Below are 21827 nucleotides of genomic sequence, written 5' to 3'. Positions count from 1 at the left end.
CTCTTGGACCCAAGGACATATAATATCTGTTACCCTTCTTCTTTTCTTGCAGGGCACTAGGACATGGTGCATTTGGTGAGGTTTATGAGGGAACTGTGGTAGGCATTGCAGGGGACCCCAACCCTCTACAAGTGGCTATCAAGGTCAGTACCCACAAATTTCTTCTACAGCAATAATTACCCATAAGAGCCATGTTATCCCAATTCCAGCTGGAAATGCATGTGTATCACATGTGCAATGACATATGCATATGTGTGATGCAGGCTTGGACACATTGCTGCATCCAGACATTATCAGCTTTGATGAGTGCTTTCTCACAGGTTTTTCCACATGATGTATTTAAAAATCTGTGTTGTTTCTCAATTACTTCCCTTTATATTGAGAGTAGTGCTTTTCTACTGTATGTGAAATTTTCAGGTAGTTTTTTGATATTGCACAGTGTTAAGGATGCTGTTGTGAATACATATTGCAATTTCACAATAATTTCTCTGTCATTAATGGCAAGAGACAATAGGCTGGTTTTCTCAGAAATGACTGCTGTTGCATCAGGATTTGTCAATTACTCAGCCCTAAAGTTAACGATGCTCATATTCTGCTCTGTTATTTTATAAGCCTGTGACTCAGAGAAACAAATCTACTTCTATGAGTTCAGCTCAAGTACATATCCTTCATTAATTAAAAAAAGTTCTACTATTATTCATCCTGGCTTTCATGTCATGATCTTCCCTGTGACCCTGTACAAATGTGGGTGAAAACCCAGGACACTAATAAGCAGTTGGAACTGCCCAACCCAGTTTCACTATTCAGACTGGAAGAAGCACCAGAGCACAGTGGTAAGCAGAAGGAGATCAGCATGTCATTTATTTGTGGTAATCCAGTTCATCTGTATCAGCAGAAGATGTCCAAATCTGCTGGCAGGAAAGAAAGCTACAGGGGCATGTGACACAAGTATTTAAATCAAGTCGCTGTGTGTGTCATGTGGCATGCAAACATGTGCTGCAGTGTGGACACAAAGAAAAGGGAGAATAAATAACAGCTTGTCATTTAAAAAACCTTCATAGGTCTGTATGTCCCCATCTGATATTTTTCTTGATGTGTACCTGAAGATATTTTTGCTCCAGAATTGTGCATAGAGTTCAATTCACACACACACAAAAAATTTTCGAGTAGGTCACTGTTTCCTATCCTGACTTCAACTAGCAAATGGGTCACATGCAGTGCAATAAACTTGGCACTGAAAGGATGAGCCCCTGCTCTTTGGTGCCTGAGGTGATTTTTATGTTACATGCTCATTCTTTTATTTTCTTTTTTTTTCCTTTTATCTCTGGTGGTCACACAAATGTTCTCAATTCTTTGGTGGGATGGCCCTCACTGCCTCAACAGACCCTGCCAGAAGTCTGCTCTGAGCAGGATGAGATGGATTTCCTGATGGAAGCATTGATTATCAGGTATAGTTTAAGGGGCTTTTTTACTGATAGTGGGCAGGTGGAAAAAGAGTAATGTAGGTAATCATAGAATCCTTTATTCCCTTGCCTGTCTTCAGAAAATAAATTCAGTCTTATTTTTCACCAGATGGCATTTTAGTAGCATATAAGGTACTACTTGTTTATCTCAAACAAGATAACTGAGGTTCTTTTGTTGCCTGTTTCTGGTGCTTTAATGCCAGTAGGCAACTTGGCTGCACACAGCAGAGGGATGGAGAAGAGAATCAGAAGGACAAGAAAGCTCATGGATGAGATAAAAACAGTTTAATAGGTAAAGCAAAATCTGTGTGAGCAAGCCAAGCAGAATTGAAGAATTCCTTCTCTATTTCCTGTGAGCAGGCATGTGTTCAGCCATCCCAGGAAAGCAGGACTCCATCATGCACAGCAGCTACTTGGGAAGACAAATGCCAAACTCTGATTGACCCTTTCCCCTCCTCCTCCTTGCCACAGCTTTTATAGCTGAGCATGACACCATACAGTATGGGATGTCCCTCTGGTCAGTTGGAGCCAGCTGTCCTGGCTGTGTCCTCTCACAACCTCTTGTCCTCACAGCCATCTTGCTGTGGGGGAGTTGTGTGTGTGGGAAAAACCTTAATGCTGTGTAAGCACTGCTCAGCAGCAGCTAAAATATCAATCTGTTATCAGCACTGTTTTGATCACAAATACAAAATGTAGCACCATATGAGCTACTGTGAGGAAAATTAACTCTATCCCACCCAAAAATCATTACAATTTAACAAAAACTTTGATTGATTGGTTCTGCTGATCCTGTTCAAAGGAGTAAGAAAGTGCAACATTTTTATACAAACATGTTCTGCATTTGATTTGATGTCTTTGCAAGCTTGACAGAACCTTTATAAGGTCCTATGTGCATGACCCTCTGACAGTGAATTATAAGATCTATAAAATCTTCTTGGAAAATATAACAGACAGCCATTCCTCTTATCACCTGTACTTTAGGTATTCCAGCCTTAGAATTTACTTCATTAACAGAAATCCATAATCTGAAAACAATAGTAGGATCATGGATGACTTTAAAATAGTAGCATAGTCAAGGTTAATTGTAAGTACTTGGAATTTATATATTTTGAATTTGTGCAATGTGAAGTTCCTCTTCTCAGTATCTGGCCCAACTTATACTTAGATGCTGCTTTTCTGCTATTAAAGCATGAATCTCATTACATAGTGCCACTCCCCACAGTCTGAAAGAAATGTGGTGCTGAACAGGAGGTAACACTGATGTATGTTTTTTTAAAGAGCAATTTTAATCAATTAAGGAGTGCCTTGATTCACTTAGTAGCACGACTCTTTCTCTTCCCCAACTTCCTTTCTATTTTTAGTTCCTTTATTACCCAGGTAATCATTATCTAAGGGAAGATGCTGCTGTCTAATGACTGAGTCTTACTGTGCTTTGTGACAAGCTCAGTTTCCTTTTATAAAAAGCAGAATCACAAAAGCAGCTGCTGCAGTAGGTATTAGCCGAGTCCCTCTGGCAGACTAAACACTGAGTCCCTAGTCCCAAACTAGACAGCACTATGTCTAAAATTACCAACACTGAATTAAAATTCCTACTAGCCAGGACTTTGTATCACAAATGCCAATGAAATTTGCATGCTTAACTTTCTTATCCCTCTCATGTCACTCTCATCTTTCAGCGTGTCCATTAAATTCTGTCTTCACAGACAGAAGACTCTGCTTTGCTTTTAGCTTTTCATACCTTCTGTTGAAGACTTTTCATGGGCAAAGCCAGGCATAACCCTGTTCTTGGGGCTGTCATAACCAGAGAGGCATTTTGATATGGCTGAAGATTTTTTTGTAATCGCATCAGGATTTGCTTCAGTCCAGATTGTCAAATATCAAGTCAGAATGAGAATGGATGGATGTTGGCCAGGTACTAATGCTGTGTTTCTCTTCCATGTGCTGTGACCTTGGCTTTCAGTAAGTTCAATCACCAAAATATTGTGCAGTGCATCGGTGTCAGCCTACAGACACTGCCTCGCTTCATTCTGCTGGAGCTCATGGCTGGAGGAGACATGAAGAGCTTCCTTCGGCAGAACCGACCCAGGATGGTGAGAGAGCTTCCATGTGAGGCTGTGGTTGATTTTAGTATGACTGCTTTTACATTTTTATCAACTGGATAAAGGCACTGAAGCCAAGCTAGGCTGTGTGTGTGTCCCAGCTCCCACAGACTTCTGGATACTTGTGTTGGTTTGCTTGATGCAAGCAGGTGTCAGTGAGACAAAAACCAAGCAGGGCAAGAAACTCCAATAATTGAGGAGGTAAAATCCTGTCCTGCCATTGTAGACTTCACTGACAATTAGACTATAAATAATTTGTCTTCTTTTTTTCAATGCCTGCTTTGTTTTCCATGTACTGTGATGGCACGTGAGGATCTGAAGTTATAATCAGAATTCATAGCACTAAGACCTCAGCAGGTGTGCATCGGCACCCTATGGAGAAGTACAAATTTATACCAGTTGAAGAGCTGAGCCTAATTTATTTGATATATCTCAGACTTTGATTAGCAGTGTAGTAATTTTTCTTCACCCTTCCTGAGAGCAATAAAGAAGTTCCTAAAGAAAAAATGACAAAAATTTCCCTATGGAGAATGATGTAAAGGGGGTGAAAATAAGCAGGGCTCCTGGAAAAAGTTTTCTTTATTGTTCTTAGGGAAGTGCAGATGGTGAAGGGTTAGTACCAGTCCTGGAGTCCTGTAGTAAAGCATTCCTTTTTTGCATACTGCTCCTGAGGGTAATCACTGTTCTTCTACCAGGTACAGATAAGCTGATGAATGCTGATGTTGGTGTAAAGATGTGCACTTGTGCATTTTTACTCTCTCTCACTCTCTCTTGTTCATGCACAAATTTCTGTTGATAATTTATTGACTCACTCTTTAAAAGTGGGTGCTTTTATATTCTCTTCTGTCTCACCTTTTAAACCTGTTTGTCTTTTGACTTCCCACAACACAGCAGGGAGTAGTTCTCTCCCACCCCCTTTAAGTGGCTATTCACACCAGGCCATAAGTCTCTTGCCAGATTGCACTCATGTATGGTGCTCAAGAGAGGCGAAATCTCCAGAAAGTTTTTGGGATTAAACAAGAGTTTACTCATTTTCTAATTCTTTGCTTTGACCTACTTTATGTTCCTCTTTGCTCCTGACTCATTTAACCCTTCCTCCATCCTGTATGCATGTCTCTCCCTTTCCCTTCTTCTGTCCTTCTCTGACTATACCCTGCCTGAATGACATTCTTCTACTTCACTCTCCTCCCCTTACCATTTCGTGTCCTTTTCCAGAATCAACCATCCACACTAACAATGCAGGACCTGCTGAATATAGCCAGGGATATTGCCTGTGGCTGTAAATATCTGGAAGAGAATCATTTCATCCACAGGTGAGGAGAAACAGTCTCTTCTGATCTGTCTCAAGGTGCATCAGGCTCATACGCTTTCTATTGGCAGTGGATTAGACAGGACTAATCTCCACAGGGGAGACAGATTATTTCCTCTACCACTGCAGGCTTGTGTTTAGATGACCAAGTGGATCTCCCTGGATTTTTTTAGGAGTTAGGCTCTGCACTGCTCTTTGCAGTCCTGAAGGGAGGGCAGTGGTCTGTTCCAAGTGAGAGGGCTTAAGTACTAGTTTTTGAGTGTCTGAAACGTAGAGACAGTTGAAATTAGCCCTGTAGTCCACTAGATGGTAGTGTCACTCAGTGTTGGCTGAGAAGACAATAAGGTATTTCTTTCCCTTATCATCTCCCTATCTTGACTTAAATGCTTTCCCTGTCCCACCAGCACAGGTCAGTCCATAATATTTGAGGCAAAGGCTAGAGAAGGGTAGAGCAAGGGTGAGAAGAGATAAAAACACATCTCAGGCTTTCTTCCCAGCTCAGTGTCTGACCTGCTTGCATGGTTTTAGTAAGCCCATATTTGTTTCTTCAAATTCCTTTTTCCTCATTTGTTGGGCAAAAAATGTTGATATAGCATGCTTCAAATAAGAAAAAATTATTATAGAAGGGATAAATGTTATAGTTACCCCTTTAAAAATTCTGGTTGGGTATTGAAATCCTTCATTTTTTATTTAGAATTATTTCAGCTCATAATGTTCCTAGGCATAGTGGGCAACTGGCTTCCTTACTGTGAATTGCATGCTGTGTTCAGTGCTTGTGTGTAAAGGAGAGGAGAGCCCTTGCACACCAGAGGGTCAGAGGCTCTAACCAAACCAGGGTGCAGCCTGGAGATGTGCAGGCAGGCAATTGGGCTCACCCACATGTGCAGCACCTGTGGCGCTGCACAGCACAGAGATAGGAAACACTGGGCAGGGGCTGGAGAAATCCAGGGAAACAATGGCAAGCAGCCATTGGAGCAAAAAGCCAGGAGGTTGAGATATGGAAATATGTTATATGGCTTTATGATTAGAACATCAGAAACAGATTTCTACTGTTTATATTGCAACAATAAGGAAGTTCTTGTGGAAAAGGGTTAGAGATTTCTGTTGTTAAAAAGAGCAGTAAGAATGTGCAAAAAGTTGTGGCTCTTGGATCAGTATTCTAATTGGAAACCTCTGAGTTAATCACTACAGCATTCTATTTTAGAATCCTTACTGTAATAGTAGCAGCAGTGTGTGACTTTAAAAAAACAAACCTCTGAGTCAATCTTTGCCCTGTTAGATCTCTAATATAAGCAACCTGGGAATGGCTTCATTTTGTCTTAGCCAACAATCCCATAAATCTGAACACAAGGAATTTCCCTCAGGTTTTGTATTAGTATTTGTTAATGATGTCAGCATTACTTAGAGTGGGTTGGGAAATGAAGAAGGCTTTCATTACAGATATCAGGAATCCTAGGGGTAGTGTAGTGGGGTTGTAGAGAGGCTTTTACAGGGCAGGAATTGTCATCTAGGAGTCACAGATGATAATAGAAGAGAAAGTTGAACCTGACTTCCAAATCCTCAGAGATTTTTCAAGGTTGGCAATGGAAATAAACATATGAGTTTTCAAGGAGCTTATTTTTCTTGGCAGTTAACAGGACCCCCACAGTGCTATGATTCTAATGACCTTCTTTTCAGAATGCATATTTAAAATTAACAGAAATATTTTAGCCTTGGCCATGAAGGCATCACTTCCATTTCTCACAAGCTAAACTTGCACCCAGCTAACAGCTGCTTCCATGTGGAGCTTTGACTGATTCCATGGGAGATATCCAGAAGTAACAAAGCAACAGATTACCAAATCTGGTTTACATAACTTTTCAAGCAGTTTACTAAGACTGTCTAATAGCATCGCATCTTTAACTGATGAGGATGCTGCTGAGATGTCACTCTTTAAAAAAAATAGAGCAAGAAAGAAATCTGTCATAATGTGGTTGAAGCAAAAGAGGTTAGGTCTGTACCTCTTCTGATACAGATGCTGTTTTCTGCCTTAGTGAAAAAGGTGTGAATGGAGAAAGCTTGGCAGATGCTGGGTAGAAGATATAATTCAAATACAGTTTAAGAATTGTGGTTAACAAAAATGATAATGTAACTGGAATTCTTTCATATTTTAACAGGGCTCTTCACATTTGTTTAAAGATTACTCAAGTAAGATTTGCAGGACTGGGTCTAATACTTTTTTTATTCCTTGAACTACTTAAGAATTTAGAATTATAATTAATTTTATTTTTTTTTAAGAGATATAGCTGCAAGGAATTGCCTTTTGACCTGTACTGGAGCAGGACGAATAGCCAAAATTGGTGACTTTGGAATGGCCAGGGATATTTACAGGTAAGTGAAGGGCAATTTCAGTTCTGTGAGTGACTCAGTAGTCTGTATAATTTTGACAGGTTTGAATTCTTTCATGATATGTGAAGCAGTGGATTCATCCATTAGAGGTCTGAATTTGATGAGCAGCTAACTAACTTGTGTTAACAGACTGTAAATTAACAGATCTACGCTTATGAGCCAATCCACTTCAACTGTGGTCCCAGGAAACTACAAACACTTGTGGACACTAAACCAAGCATAGGCAAAGTTATTAGGCATTTGATCATAAACAATCTTAAATTAAAATTAAAAACTCCCAGCAACCATACTTCTCAGTTCATGATGTCAAGAAGACTTGCTGCACCAACACCCTGTGCAAAGCGTTGGCAAGTTTGATGCCTTCAGCTGTGCACAAGAACATCCTCTGTTTCCATCTCAGTTGCAAAGAGGATATAAAATCCTGCTTCAATGCACTGTTGTGTTGATGACTTTTCCTTTTTCTCACTTGGCCCCCACTGTTACTTGCAATCCCCAGCTGCTGTTACTGTGGTGATAAGATCTTTTCTGTATCGAAGCCCGTTCAGGCTGTGTGATATTCTCTGTGTGTTTCATCTTTCCCAGAGCAAGTTACTACCGCAAGGGAGGAAGAGCTATGCTTCCTGTCAAGTGGATGCCACCAGAAGCTTTTCTAGAGGGCATTTTCACCTCCAAGACTGATACCTGGTAATAAATGTCTTTTAATCGCTTCTGCTACTCACTGAAAAGCATCAAGAAATGTACTGCTCAAGGAACAAAAGTGTGCTCAGCAGTAACCCTAAAGTCAGAATTTCCCAGAAAAAGATGAGAAGTCTTCCCATTGCATTCAGTCGAAGTATGGCTAAAGAATCCAGAATAAGAATTTAAATGTTGAATGCAAATAGAGGTCATAAAAATTTGCTGTTCATGAAAGTAAGATATTACAAAAAGCCAATCAAGAAGTAAAAGGAAAAAGCAGATTAGATTCTCAGGAAGTCTCAGTTAAAAATCCAGACAAATATCATCAAATGCTTCCCTCAGCCTTCAGAAACTTCCAGTTTCCATCAGTGACAGGGTCTGCTTATATCTCTTGGAAATTACTCTCTCTGTACCACCCAGGATTACTATTTTGTATATTTTTTTCTTGTTGCCTATAAAATGGCAGCAGGTTTAATCAGAAGTCCTTGCTGGTTGCTGAGGAAACAATATTTATATACTGATTTCTCATGCGACTTGATCTTTCTTTAAAATAAGCACCCCCTCAACAGTAGCACATTCATGCACAGGTGCTGGGGTATGGAAGATTTCCAGTTGCTTAAGAACACTTCTTTCTTTGTACAGCAGATCCTTCAATATGCTGTACTGAGGCATTCCCTCAAATGCCACACTGACCCAGTTTCCTGAAGTTGTTAGCGATGCCGGAAGACAAGGATTGCTTATCAGCGCCTAGTTGTGAGCAGCCAGCACTAAATATTTTGAAGGAAAGTGCTACAGTTCCTGTAATAGGCTATTATAAGTAACATGCATATACTGGAAATTTGACCTTTGTAGCAAAAAGTGACTGAAAATTCTGACCTTGCTGAAGTCCTGGCAGAACTCTCTTGACTTCAATGAGACTAAGTCATACATAATTCCTAGTGACACTGGCTATCTGACCTGTGGATGTAAAAAAAAGCACAGCCATATCAGAAATGCTGCTGCCTTTCAGTTTCGCTGGATGTCTCTCCCTTGATTTTATACTTGAGCATCTTGTTCTGAAACGCTGATTTAGGAAACATTTGAAGGTCCCTGTCTGACCATCTAGGAGCCATTCCAGAAGTCACATTTGCATCTCTTGAGCTGAGTAGAGGCTCCTTCACAGCTACACCCACCACACTCACAGTCAGACCAGGTTTCCTTACCAGCTTGGCCCCAGGTTTCCCATAGCAGGGCCCCAGAGGTCAGGATACTTAAAATAATTTAATCAAGACACAGTAACAAAAGAATGACTTGAGCTCCTTCCTCTGAGGAGGGGCCCCAAAGAAAGGAAGCCCTGGGATTTTATACCCTCACTCACACTCTAAATGTGCCAAAGTCTGGAGTCATTGGCTCCTGCTGTGTCTCTGAGTGTCCGGTCACCTGGCAATGCCACAGGTCCTCTCCTCTTGTTTTGCATAGGGTAGGTGCCAGGTCACAGCCTCTTGCCTTGGGCTTCTGCCACCCAGAGCTCAACCTGCAGGCAAATTACCAGCACCAAATGTATTCCTCAACACAAAAATCTCCAGTTTTCCCAATGAAGGCAAGAAATATCCATGCCAGATCTAACAGTTCTTTTTAGTTAGACCATAGAAGTTTATTTGAAACCTCTGCAAAACTTGTTTTGGAGCTTGAGCAAAGGTTTTGATTGATTGGGGTGTCTTCTTATGTAAACATTGACTCATTATCACACTAATTGCATATTACTGTAATTGGATTGCAGCTTTGAAAGGTCATTGCTGTGGTGTTGCCTACATAGCTACAAGCTAGGTTTTGTGGAGCATAGATGAAATCTGACTGGTATTTTTGGCTGGTTTCTGACACAGGTCCTTTGGAGTGCTGCTTTGGGAGATTTTCTCTCTAGGCTACATGCCCTACCCTTGCAAAACCAATCAGGAAGTGCTGGAATTTGTCACCAGTGGAGGAAGAATGGATCCACCAAAAAACTGTCCTGGGCCAGTGTAAGTATTTCCTTACTCTCACGAGCCAAGTTGTAGTACATGTCAAAAATGTGGACAAAGACACCTCTACTCAGGGAGTAGTGATTGCCCTCTGTGTTAGGTGGGTATTGCTAAATTTGTCTTGAGCTACTGCCTCTTGTATACAGGTTAGAGCAATACAGGATTTGCTTTAAATAGCAGCTCCCCAGTCAGGCAGGATCCAGGGTATAGAAATGATAGATCCACTTTTGCACTCCTCCTTTGAGCCATGTACAAAGTCTGATCTGTTGGACCCTTGACCACTTTATTCTGAATAATCTTGATTAATTTTTTTTTTTTTTTTAAACTTTAAGGTACCGGATCATGACACAATGCTGGCAGCACAGTCCAGAGTATCGGCCAAACTTCTCAACCATCCTGGAAAGGATCAAGTATTGCACCCAGGTACTGGTCTTTGGTATCCAGGTGGATGATAATCCTTTGAATTCCAGCTATTCAAAGACATTAGCTTTAGACCGTAAGGCAAGTGAAAGGTCCTCGCAGACTGACATAATTACATTACTAGTAAGATGATGAGTAATGTGGTGGTGCTGTTGGCTCTTTTCCAGTGTTCATCCTCACTCTCCCATCTTCCACCCAGCCATAATGAGCATATACTGTGCAAATGGATGCTTTTAGCTCTCAGCTTGTTCAACTGCAAAACGTCCTTCATTTTGTGATGGAAAGGTATTTATAGCTCTCTCAAGGTCCATATTCTGACCTTGCCTAATGTTGCTCAAAAGCCACAGCTGAATAGTTATGGAGTGGAGAGGGGGAATGAAATGGAACAGTGAGTTCACTATCCAGTAACATTTAACAGCTCCAGGTCTGGATCCAACCTCTCAAAAGAGAAATTTTATACTACAGCTTAGTCACTTATTTCAATGAAGCACAGTCTCTTCTCAAAGGAGACATGTAGGTCTCAACAGCATGTGATGTCCAGATGGAACATAGCACCTTGTTTGATGTGCAGGAGTATTGCCCAAACCTGTGACAGTCACCATGAAGATGTAACAGACTCTTGTCTCTCTTTTTCAGGACCCTGATGTGATCAACACTGAGCTGCCCATGGAGTGTAGCCCTGCACCAGAGGATGAAGGGAGTATGGTCATGCGCCCAAACATTTCCAGTGGGATAGTGCCACTGCTGGTAAGCCCTTCTGTCACCCCTCAGACAACACCTAAGACACTGGAATCCCACCATGCTGGGCACAAACTTGTACAATGTCCACAAGAGCTACTGGTGGAGAACCTGAGCAACCGGACTGCCCGAGGGCCCAGCCTGCCATGCCTCAGTGATTTCAACAGTGGGTCGTGGTTTCAGCAGACCTCAAACCAGAAGCTGGAGCCCAGCAACCCATCCACCCACAGACTTAAAAACAAAACAAAAAATCTTTGGAATCCAACATATGGATCATGGGTGCTAGAGAATATCTGTCACTTCAGCCCCAGCTCCAAGCTCAAAGCAAATCCAGAGCGGGAAGATTCAGGCTTTGATGGGAATTGCAGTTCTCCTAGCTCTCGGGCATCTCCAGCATCTCCAAGTCAAAGTAACTACCCTCATCTGGATATCAGTGGGATTGAACTGGTGAAACTCCAGACTTTCCCCTGTGGCAATGTAAATTATGCTTATGATGACCTATGCTATAGTGCCGAGCACCAGCCATCAGCCTTGGCAGATGTCAGAGCAGCTGTGCTAAGGAGCTCCAGTCTTCACAGAGATGAAAAGCCTTTTTGTAAAAAAGAGAAAACATCAAGAGAGAGAGATTCTGGTCTGTCTTTGTCAGATGACCTGAGCGTTACTCCAGTATAGGAGAAATGGTTCTTCCAAAGATCAGGGAATGTGTGTGTCTGGAAGGACTGCTTCCTGTTTCACTAACTTCCTCCACTTTAGCTCGATCGGATGGATGAAGTTTCAACATCAGCAGTGTTCTGCTTCCTCTGTCTACCTGCTGGATCCCACATTGCTAAAGGCACTTGCATTTCTATCTCTGTCCTTCAAATGCATTCCACTGAACCAGCTTAGAAGTAGAGAACAATGGCATTGTTTGTCTGATTCAGAATATGGTTCCTAAGGAAAGAACTCCTTTTCAATCTGCTCAGGTGAAAAGAAATGGACCTACCATCCAGCTGAAATACTTGGCTGGAAATAATGGCCAGTACAGGTTGTGCTTCTTTCTGAACCAAGAATCTAAAAACATGTCCTGTGCCATCAGCAACCAACTTGCAAAGGCTACTACGTTCCTGAGAGCTTTTTACAGTCCTGGTGAATTACTAATGCTTATGCACTATAAGGGAAGTAAAAAAGAGTAGCAGCCACATTTGCATCTGTTTTATTAGTAGACCTTGTGGAAGCTATTGCTCAAATTGGAAGCAGTAGGAAGAATGAAAAAAAAAAATCAGGCTCCTCTGAGCATGTGCTTTGTAAACAAGCAATGAAGAGGAAAACATTTACCATTAAAAAAACAGTAGCTGATGGAGCTCATAATATTCCTTTGAGTAGTGGAGGAAATGTGCTGCTTGCCTCATGGTGTTGCTTTCCTCACAGCTCCTGGTGTCGAAGGGGCAGGTGGTTTTTCAAAGAAGGGTGAGCTGCATGGTGTGATGAGAAATGAACTTATCTTTTAATGGACTTTACTTAAAATGAACTTCATTTTTGTAAGTACTTTGATATTCAGCATTAATTCTCTATGCTGTGTTGGTAAGAACTTAGCTGAGGTTCTTGGGTAACTATCTAGCATTTGGTATGATGGAGTTCTTGGTTTTAATACTCCAAGGTAGAAAGTAATGCAAAGGAGAATAGTGAAAGGAAATCTAATGCAAACCCCACTTAGGGTGTTCTTTTTACAGGAAAGTAGAATATCTCAACCATTCGAGAAAGCTAAAGCCATGACTTGGCTTCACACAGCTGAGCAGGTAGCAATTGTTCCTTGCCTTGCAAGTGCAGACTTGTTTATAAAGGTAGTCATTTGTTTCCAAGACAGCTCATTTCTAAGGCTTTCTTGAGTTATTTGGGATCTAAATTCATATTTACGGATTAAAGCTGCAAAATAAGGAGACTGAAAAGGCAAGTAAGTTGGGTTAAGTCTGAACAGTCTTGGAAGCATTCTGTTCTTGTACCACTCCTGAATGCCACACTTACAGTGGCAAATTACATGCTGTCTTTGTGTATAATCAAGCTGTGCAGTGAGATGCCAGTTGTAGACTTCTCCAGTTCCTTTCTGAGGCAAGATGTTCTCTGGTATATGCTTTATGCTTAGTGATCAGCTGCATGTCAGTCTGAAGGTGCAGGCTAGCAGGTGATGGCTTGCTTAGACCAGAGACTTCCTGTCCTTTACATCAGTCAGGGTGGACACTACTGAGCTGTGGTAAAGAAAATCACAGGGTGAAGAGTCTGAATCCATCCTCACTGAAAGGCATCTTCAGCACAGGTTTATGCTTCATTGGTCTGACTTTCTGTCTCTTCCACACTTTGTATAGTTTTAGGCCTTTGACTTTAGAATGGACAGTTTTATACAATGTCAATTCAGACCATACAAATACCTTAAGAGCAGGTATTGAAAGGATGGGAGCAGACTCATTTCAGTGATACCCAGCAACAGGACAAGGGACAACAGGCACAAACTGAAACATAGGACATTCTTCCTGAGTATGAGAAAAGACATATATTTACTTTGAGGGTGACAGAGCATTGAAAGAGGTAGCCCAGAGAGGCTGTGTAGTCTCCTGCTCTGGAGACACTCAAAACACCCAGACATGATCCTGTGCAACCTGCTGTAGGAGAACCTACTTGAGCAGGGAGGTTGGACTAGATGATCTTTGGACGTCCCGTTTCACAGCAATCCTTCTATGATTTCCAGACGTAAATGGTGATGATGGTCACCTTTCAGCAAAGACCCATATAATGTGGAAATAATTCTAAATCCATGGTGTTGTAAAATGATTGATGGTCAGAAGAGAGGGGTCCCTCTGTGTGGGGCAAATTTCAGTAGAAGTGTGGGGACTGATGGGTTTAGTGACCAAAGGAGATGAATGACTTTGCCTCATGCCCTTCTTCCCATCTCACCTTTGCTTTAGCTCTCTAGCTTCTCTCACGTTTAGTTCATTGCCTGTCCTGTCTTATATCCAGGAGTTGCTACAGCCCAGTTAGATGAGGCAGAAGAGCCCATTTAGCAGGAAACTTTCTCATTCTCTACTCTTGCAAAGGCTAACATTTTTGATCATATTTCAGACTGGCCACCTCTGCACCATGCTAGTCAAAAATAAATGCATTTACTTTTAACTATTGAAATTCAATCAGTTTGTCCTTACTTTTCAGATTGTATTGCTTTTATGGTTCATACATTAGTAGGTTTTTCCCTCCCAAAAGATGACCTATCAAACTTTCCAGTAGTTGTGACTTGGTGCCAGCACCTTGGCCCCTTCCTCCCTGAATATGAGATAGGGCCACAGCAGAGTGCAGTGATCATGGTTCAGCTGCAGTGGAGGTGATGCCAGCTCACTCTTCAGCCCTTGTCTGTCCTGAGCAGAGCACTGGTGGTCAGGGACATGCTTTTGCAGGCCCCTTATGACTCTGCTTTCAATTCTCCTTAGCCATAAGCATGGGCTGGAAATTGGTGGCAATAGGAGTGAAATACTGGCTGGTTCAGAGGCCATGGGAAGTTAACTATACTACCTTCTCTTACCAGAGACTTTTAATGAAGTAGCAGAGAGATGACAGTTCTTCATATTTTTAAATCACTATAAAATACCCCAAGATTCCAGTGAGAAGGAGGCATGATCTCTACTGTCGAGATGGCTACCCAGCTTTGAGCTACCACTGTTTTCCCTGTGAAGCCCTCGCCTCAACATAACTCACAGATTTAGAAAGGCCAGTAGTGACAAAAGCAGGGAAGCTATTGAAAAGCGAAGTGAGAGGAAAGCACAGGTCTATTAGCAGTGCCAGGGCAGTCTTGGCTGTAGCTATGCCTTCATTTTATAAATAAAGTGCAAGTCCAGCACATGGGACAAACACCTGATTTTACTGAATAGCTGCATCAAGGTACTGGTTTACAGGAAGCACATAGACAAAGCTGCACTGAGACTGAGCAGACTTCTATCCTGACCAGGATCTTATCCCTAAGAGTGATCAAGAGTTAGATGTTGAAGAGCAACTGTAAGAGTAGAGTAAGCATATATGGATTATTTATTTCCAAAACAGACTCTGATGGTTTACAACAGCATTTAGCTCAGGGCTGCACTGAGCCAGTTGCAGTCTTTTCTAAAAAGACAAGACATGGAGATGCAGGTACCAAATGGGCACTAAAAGAAAGAGCTGGGAATTTTAAAAGAATTGCATTAGTACCCTCAATGCTCTTAACTCTCCCAAATGGAATGATCTTCTGTCAGCATATTGCCATGAATCTTTGACGTGTAACAATCTTTTTTTAGATGCTATTTAAAAACCCTCACAGATTATGAATTTTTAATTAACATCCTGGAGGACATATTGTTAATATTTTTCCTGTTGTGAAGTTGAATGCTACATATGCAGTACAAACCATTTTATCTCAAAAGAAAAAATAACAATTGCAGTGATACACACTACAACCTTCAGTTCTTCAATTCTGAGACTGAAACTTGTTCGCACAATCAGAGATTTCAGAGCAGTGCTCAACTGCTAGCATTGCAAAATGTAACTTGTGTGAAACTGCTTTTTATTAAGGAGACATTTTTAGGGCATCACCAGTGAGTTAAACCCATAGTGTCAAAATTTGATTAATTTGGATACTGGAAGCCAAAACCCAATTCTGTTTCCTAGAGGAATGACATGAGCTGGAGATCTGGGATTAATTCAGTCTATAATCCATGTGAAATCTTCCACTACTTCCCTACTGCAGAATCAGCCATTTATAGGGTTGTTATAAATTGCTCTTCCTGATAGGTGTCTGTTTTTTAACATTACCAAATTGGTTTTGTAATTGTATGTATATAGTTGGGTTTTGACTGTGTTTAGCATTAATACTTTATGTTGCTTCACATAACCTCATTCTTACATTTTAAAGAAGGGACTGATTTACAGAAGATGAAACAATAATGGAAATTTCAATTTGTCTTTCTCTGCTTTTTCACATTTGTTGATAGTCCTGCTTCTCATTTCTTTGTAATCTTTGCTTCTCCTTTCTTTGTAATCCTTGCTCTCCTAAACAAACAGAATTTTTAATTGCACAGATCTAAGGTGTCCCCCTTCATATCAACCCTTTTCCTGAGCTAAGTTCTCAGTTAATTTGCCCGTGGGCTGGTGTGCACTAAGAAAGCTTTCTAAGGGTGCTAAAATAGTTATGGCTTTTGCAAGTGTAACTTCACCTTCAAGACACTCTCCCTACTTTCCTGAAAGAGAAGAAATTGCTGCTGCTGGGAATACTTTTCCCCGCACTGTATTTGCACCTCCACAGCAGTGTCAGAAAGGGACCAGACTTCCTTAGGCCCTTGAGCTGTGTGACAGAGTTTCTCCTGTAGGCATGGCTGTGCTCTCTCCTCCTGGCTGTCCCCCCCTCCCGATCCCATGCAGAGACCTTAGTGATGCCTCACATTTTCCCATCACAGCACACAAATGGAAAAGTCATGTGGACAGGTTTTGATTTGTCATCACCTCTGACCAAGGCTGCACTTCTGCTAACTTTCCTTTCTGGGTGACTACTGTACATAAGTAGATGACACACCTGCTTCTATGCAATTTAAAGCTAGACAAGTGTATATTTCTATATTTGCAACACAAAATAAAGAGACACTAATGGTGGATATTTGTTTCCCTCTCTTATAAGTACTCTGTGCACACTTTCTATGGTAAGAATACACTCTCTCTTGCTGAGAAGTGCTGACAGTCCTAGAGAGTTGAGTGCTTTTTCCCTGTGTCCACACAAAACTGCCCAGGGCAACAGTTTAGTGCTCTGAATCTGACAAGTGCCCCTTGGTGCACTTTTTTTTTATAGGCTGTAGACTATTCACTGAAATTTCTGAGACAGAGCTTACCTTGAAGGAAGCTGACAAGCTTTGGGTGAATCAGGTTCTAAAAGTAACACCAATAGGTTTTGGAATCAAGCTCCACCATTTGGCTTCTGGTTTTACTTTAGGAAGTACCACATGGTAAAGATTAAAAGCAGTGAAACATACTGTTTTTCTCCCTTCCCTGAAGAAATTCTTGAAGAAAAGATATTATTCTCACATGACCAAATCACAGTAGATGTCTTTTTTTTTCCTTCAGTCTGATTTATTTAGTAGCATACACACTTCAGAGTAACAAACACTCATCCAATACAGTCAATGTCAGCATTGCATTGTAGTGTTCAGAACAGATGCATGTGGATGATACAGGCCATTTGATCTCAGTACCTTAAGAATAACAAATAATAACAACAGCAATAAAAAAGTAGCAAAAGCCCTCTGAGATACATTGAAATCTTTCCCTTTAACAGGAACTGGATCAGATGTTAAGTGAATACCTCCCTGTACAAAATTTAGAGGGATTTAGGTTTTACCACTTTGGTTAAATTTCAGCCAAATTTATATCTCTGTGGGGCCTCAACATCCAAACTTTTAAACTTATCTGATCTATCTCTGTGAATTTTATTCTATATTGCACCTTCCTCCAAAGAATCTCACAGCAGCTTGCAGGCACTAATGAAGGAGAGCCTCACACCATTGCCACGAGGTAAGTAGGTCTATTCCCATCTGTAAAATTGGAACAAAACAATGCCTAGGAGAGTTGTCCAAGGCCAAAAAAACCCAAGTCAATGATGAAGGTGAGGGAGAGAAGTCCTATCCCTACTTCTTGATTCACACAGGAATGCAGCAGTTACAGCACTGCTGCATCTGCCTAGTGTGTTTAAGGACCCTGGAGTCAGAGCTCATGTGTTCAGCATCAGAGTGCCTCTAGGACAGCATCTCTGACCCTGCTGTGGAACCACACATAGTCAGTGCCTCCAGAGTGAGGCATTCTCTCAGCAGATGCATTAATGAAAAACATTCTGGACTTGCATGTGAACAAATTCCTTGGTTACCAAGCATCAGCTCCCCCTGTGTTACATGCCTGTGCACGTGCACCATGCCAACCCTCTGCTAAATATAAGCTTATTCAACACAACTTACCCCACAGTGAAAGAAGGCCATGCTGCTTCCTCATACTAGCAAGTGAGTGTTCATAGACAGGCGCTCTGGGCCACCTGATGAGAAACAAGGAATCTAAAACTTACCCTCAGTTTGCTCCTGAGCGCACAGCCTCAGGTCCTTAGAGCTCCAGTGCTCAGCTGAAGTCCTACACTTGCAGTTTGCTATGAAAAGCTGCCTCCTTCTCTCCTTCCCCATAAAAGCAACAGATAATTGTGATTTCTTTCTTTCTAACCCCCTAGCAAGACAAAGATCCATTTCAAAACTAACATCCTAGATCATCTAGAATGAGTATCCAGATCAGTGTCTGCTATAGCAGAGATTTTCCTTTTTCCCTGACCTTTCCAGCTACTGCAGTGGAACAAACCTTCTCCATGTTTTATCCCAGGACCATGTACTGAAAAACCAGCCAGGTGCTACCAGGAGTTGTTTTCTTTGAAGCTACTGATAACGCTTTATTTCAGTTCTCCTTTAGAACTGGACAGTCATTCTAAAAGTTTGTCTTAAACTCTCAACAGACATTTGAGCACCAACATCTACTGTTTAGATCTCCTCTCCAGAAAATAGTTTACATTGGTGCAGAAGATCCACATATGTGGTAACAGAAGAAATTTAACTCTGAAGATTATTTAGGCAAACCACTAATTGACTTCTGTCTTTATCTTATTTCTAACTTCAATAATTATTTTTAGTTATGGTAGGACAGCTTGCAATTGCAGTCTCATAAAAAAAGGAATGTCATTGAAATCCTGCCTATGAGACCTATTTATATGCTATTGTCTTTAGGCATTGCTATTCTCCTTAGGCACTGCTATGCATGGCTTACCTGCTGGCTGCAAAAAACGAGAAATATTTTTTTTAACTGTATGGAATTCACTACAGATTCGTTTGTCATCTCACAGCAGTTCAAAGATTAGGAGGCATCTAGAATGGTTTCAGCTGTGCTGTCACTTCTAAAAACCTAATGTAAACACTCTGAAACTTCTAGGTGAAAAATTCATTAACATACTACCATAAATATAAAACAGAGAAAGTCTGGGAGGCCACAGAAGTTGTCTGAATTTGCAGTGAACTGCAAAAATAATTACCAGTTTCAGACAACTTCTGGTTTAAGATGTAATATTTCCCCATGCCATTACTTCCTGCAGACTGCCTACTCTATGTCATCTAACTTTTACATCACAACTGAGCTTCAATTTTCAATACTCCTGTTTTAAGTTTATGAAAAAGTTATTAAATCTGACTGATCTTTTAGTACGCAACACACTTTAGTGTGTTACACAAAGTAACTCCTTTTAGAAATTATTGAGGTCTGTCCAACTTTAACTACAAATATTGCAGATTTCATTCCAGATCTGGACTCTATACGTTGTTTTGTTTTTTTTTTTTTTTTTGCTTACGATTTCAACTATTATTGAAACAGCAGTTTCCCAAAAGTGCAGTCACCTTCATCCAAAGTTCTCAGACTCTTTCCTGAGCACAGGAAACCAACAAAAGACAGGAATTTCTGATCAATGTGCATTACTACCTCTAGATGTTGAAAGGGCTTTAACCATCAACTGGTAATGTAACTCTTACCTGCATTGTGAAAACTACATCACCCTTTTATTCACGTTAAAACCTGGCATGTGAGTCAACATGTGACTAATGATAGTATTTATATCGCCAGCATGTAAAAAATTGTTCCAGAGACTAGAGGCAACCACCAGAGAAGGTATGTGAAGCCATTGCAAGAAAACAATTCAATCTTTCTTGATTTTAACCTAGAAGCTGAATTTTCTGTGACTGTGCTTGGGTCACAGTAGAATAATGAAGAACAGATCACCCTGTGATTCCAGATAGGGACTATAGGATGAAATATATTGACATTCCTCCACCCAAACTGCATGGAGTTAAGAGCTGATACCTTGGAGGAAGGATGCCTGGGAATTATCTCATTATTGTATAATGCTGTGAATGCAGAAACACGACCTCCCTGATTGCTGGGCCACTTTATATGCCTAAGTGGCAGCATCATATTTGAGAAGAGGGACATAGCCAAGAAATCATGTGCATTTAAAGACAGTCAAATCATGATCGTAAGAGATCACACTGGTCGCTGACTGCTAGTGTGTGCATGTGTATAGGGGTTTTATCTTCAAAAATAAACAAGCCTTGGGAAAAAAAAACTTAGTTCCCTGACTAGTTTGTGAAAGATCATTAGTGATTTTCAGAGCTGCAGTTCAGCTGCAAGAGGCCTAACTCTCCAACTTAGCAACATATCTAACAGCCCACCCAGCTGGAATGTTTTTGGAGACAATAGGCTGCTGTTCTCTCCCTAGAGTGTTTGTAATCTCCTGAGCGGCGACAGAAAAAGCCAAGGCCTTTCTTGGATAGAGGCAAGGCTAGGGTAGGGAAGGGGAGAAATGGTGAACAGCAGTTAGCCACATCAAGCCACTATAAACTGCTGTCTCTCTTTGCTCCCAGTTTCTTGTGATTAACACCCATTTGCACCTTGCTCACTCTGTAATATAATGTAGCAGAAGCTGCTGGTCCAACCCATAGTGTACACAAGAGGACTTGGAATTAGAGAGGAAAAAACACAATCTGGTTTCAAAACTATGCAACTCCCTGAAAAATCATTTTTCCTGCCCTGAGTTCCCAAGCATTTGTTCTGGTTCTCTAAGAAGTAATTTATAGTCCCATTTTGCCAGAAATCATAATCATTCTGGCTTACCACACAGACCTCTTGACTCATGCTGGTGTGATTCCCGAGTATGGAGATCTTCATTCTCTGAGGACCAGTCTCAAGTTCATCTGGTGCAATACAGACTAATCTGGAATGATTCCTTTAGGTTCATAGAGGGCTGATGCAAAGTAACTTTGATCACTGACTGCTGGGTTCTGGATGCAGCTCCCTCTGCACTGAAAACCTCAGGAGTTTGGAGTTAAAGGTTTCCTTCTAACTGAGTTTCCTTCTACTTCAGTAAAGCAGAAAGTTACAGAGAAGCCCTGCAAGTTTTGTGCCTTTCTCAACTCATCTTTCAGTGATGCTTTCCAAGATGCCAATCAAATTGTCCAATCCCAACAAGTACCCATCCTCCCTGTTGCCTTCTTGCCAGGGGATCCTGTGATCCAGTGTCTGCCCATCAGGAAGAAGGGTGGTCTTTCCAAAATCGATCAGCCACACATTGGCATTCCCACTGCCATCATGTACAAAAAGTAGTGAACTTCCTACAACCTGGAAGACAGATTGAGACAATCTAGTTAAAAATACATCTTCAGCCCTCCCCCACCAATTAACACGTCCTGCTAAGAAGATGATCTCCTCATCTCACCTGTGACCCAAAAGACTTTTGGGCTGCACTTATAAATTGATGATTTAGATGCCCCAGTAAGGTACAAATGGGAGGGTAGATAATAAATGGGACTCAGCAGAAAACAGGAAGAAAAGCAATTCTTCATCTTAGCATCAGGTCTCTATTTGAGCAATTCAGCAAAGGCTGAATTAAATAACTCCTTTCAAAGACACATCATGACCCATGATTAACAAAAATATCTCTAGTGATAAGGGAGCATCAACAAGATAAAATAAAATATCTAATCTCAAAATCTTGAGCTGTTAACAAGCAGAAAATACAATGCTAATGATGCCTTCTGCACAGCAAAGCACACAGAGAACACAGACATCAGAATTAAATGGTATTTCAACATAAATCCATTATAAGTAATACAGCCTTCATTGTCAAACTATA

At 41.1% G+C, this 21827-nt stretch overlaps 2 protein-coding genes across 2 annotated transcripts in view; one reads left to right on the top strand and one right to left on the bottom strand.

Moving 5' to 3' along the window:
- LTK (leukocyte receptor tyrosine kinase) overlaps positions 1–16939 on the top strand; it is a 94259-nt gene extending 77320 nt beyond the window's left edge. The window contains exons 21-29 of the mRNA XM_054275364.1: positions 53–143; positions 1384–1448; positions 3424–3553; positions 4778–4875; positions 7149–7241; positions 7842–7943; positions 9797–9931; positions 10264–10354; positions 10988–16939. Of these exons, the coding sequence (XP_054131339.1) occupies positions 53–143; positions 1384–1448; positions 3424–3553; positions 4778–4875; positions 7149–7241; positions 7842–7943; positions 9797–9931; positions 10264–10354; positions 10988–11761 (1579 nt within the window). The 3' untranslated portion in view covers positions 11762–16939. The remainder of the gene's footprint in view (positions 1–52; positions 144–1383; positions 1449–3423; positions 3554–4777; positions 4876–7148; positions 7242–7841; positions 7944–9796; positions 9932–10263; positions 10355–10987) is intronic.
- A 205-nt stretch (positions 16940–17144) lies between these two features.
- Positions 17145–21827, bottom strand: part of ITPKA (inositol-trisphosphate 3-kinase A) — a 39460-nt gene continuing 34777 nt past the window's right edge. The window contains exon 8 of the mRNA XM_054276223.1: positions 17145–21313. Within this exon, the coding sequence (XP_054132198.1) occupies positions 21110–21313 (204 nt within the window). The 3' untranslated portion in view covers positions 17145–21109. The remainder of the gene's footprint in view (positions 21314–21827) is intronic.

The sequence above is a fragment of the Melozone crissalis genome, unplaced genomic scaffold (assembly GCF_028551555.1).
Source record: "Melozone crissalis strain CALT ecotype California unplaced genomic scaffold, PUWL_Pcris_2 ptg000018l_1, whole genome shotgun sequence".
Taxonomy (NCBI): Eukaryota; Metazoa; Chordata; class Aves; order Passeriformes; family Passerellidae; genus Melozone; species Melozone crissalis.
The sequence above is the reverse complement of the archived record's forward strand: the minus strand, read 5'-3'. Positions and strand labels throughout refer to the sequence as shown.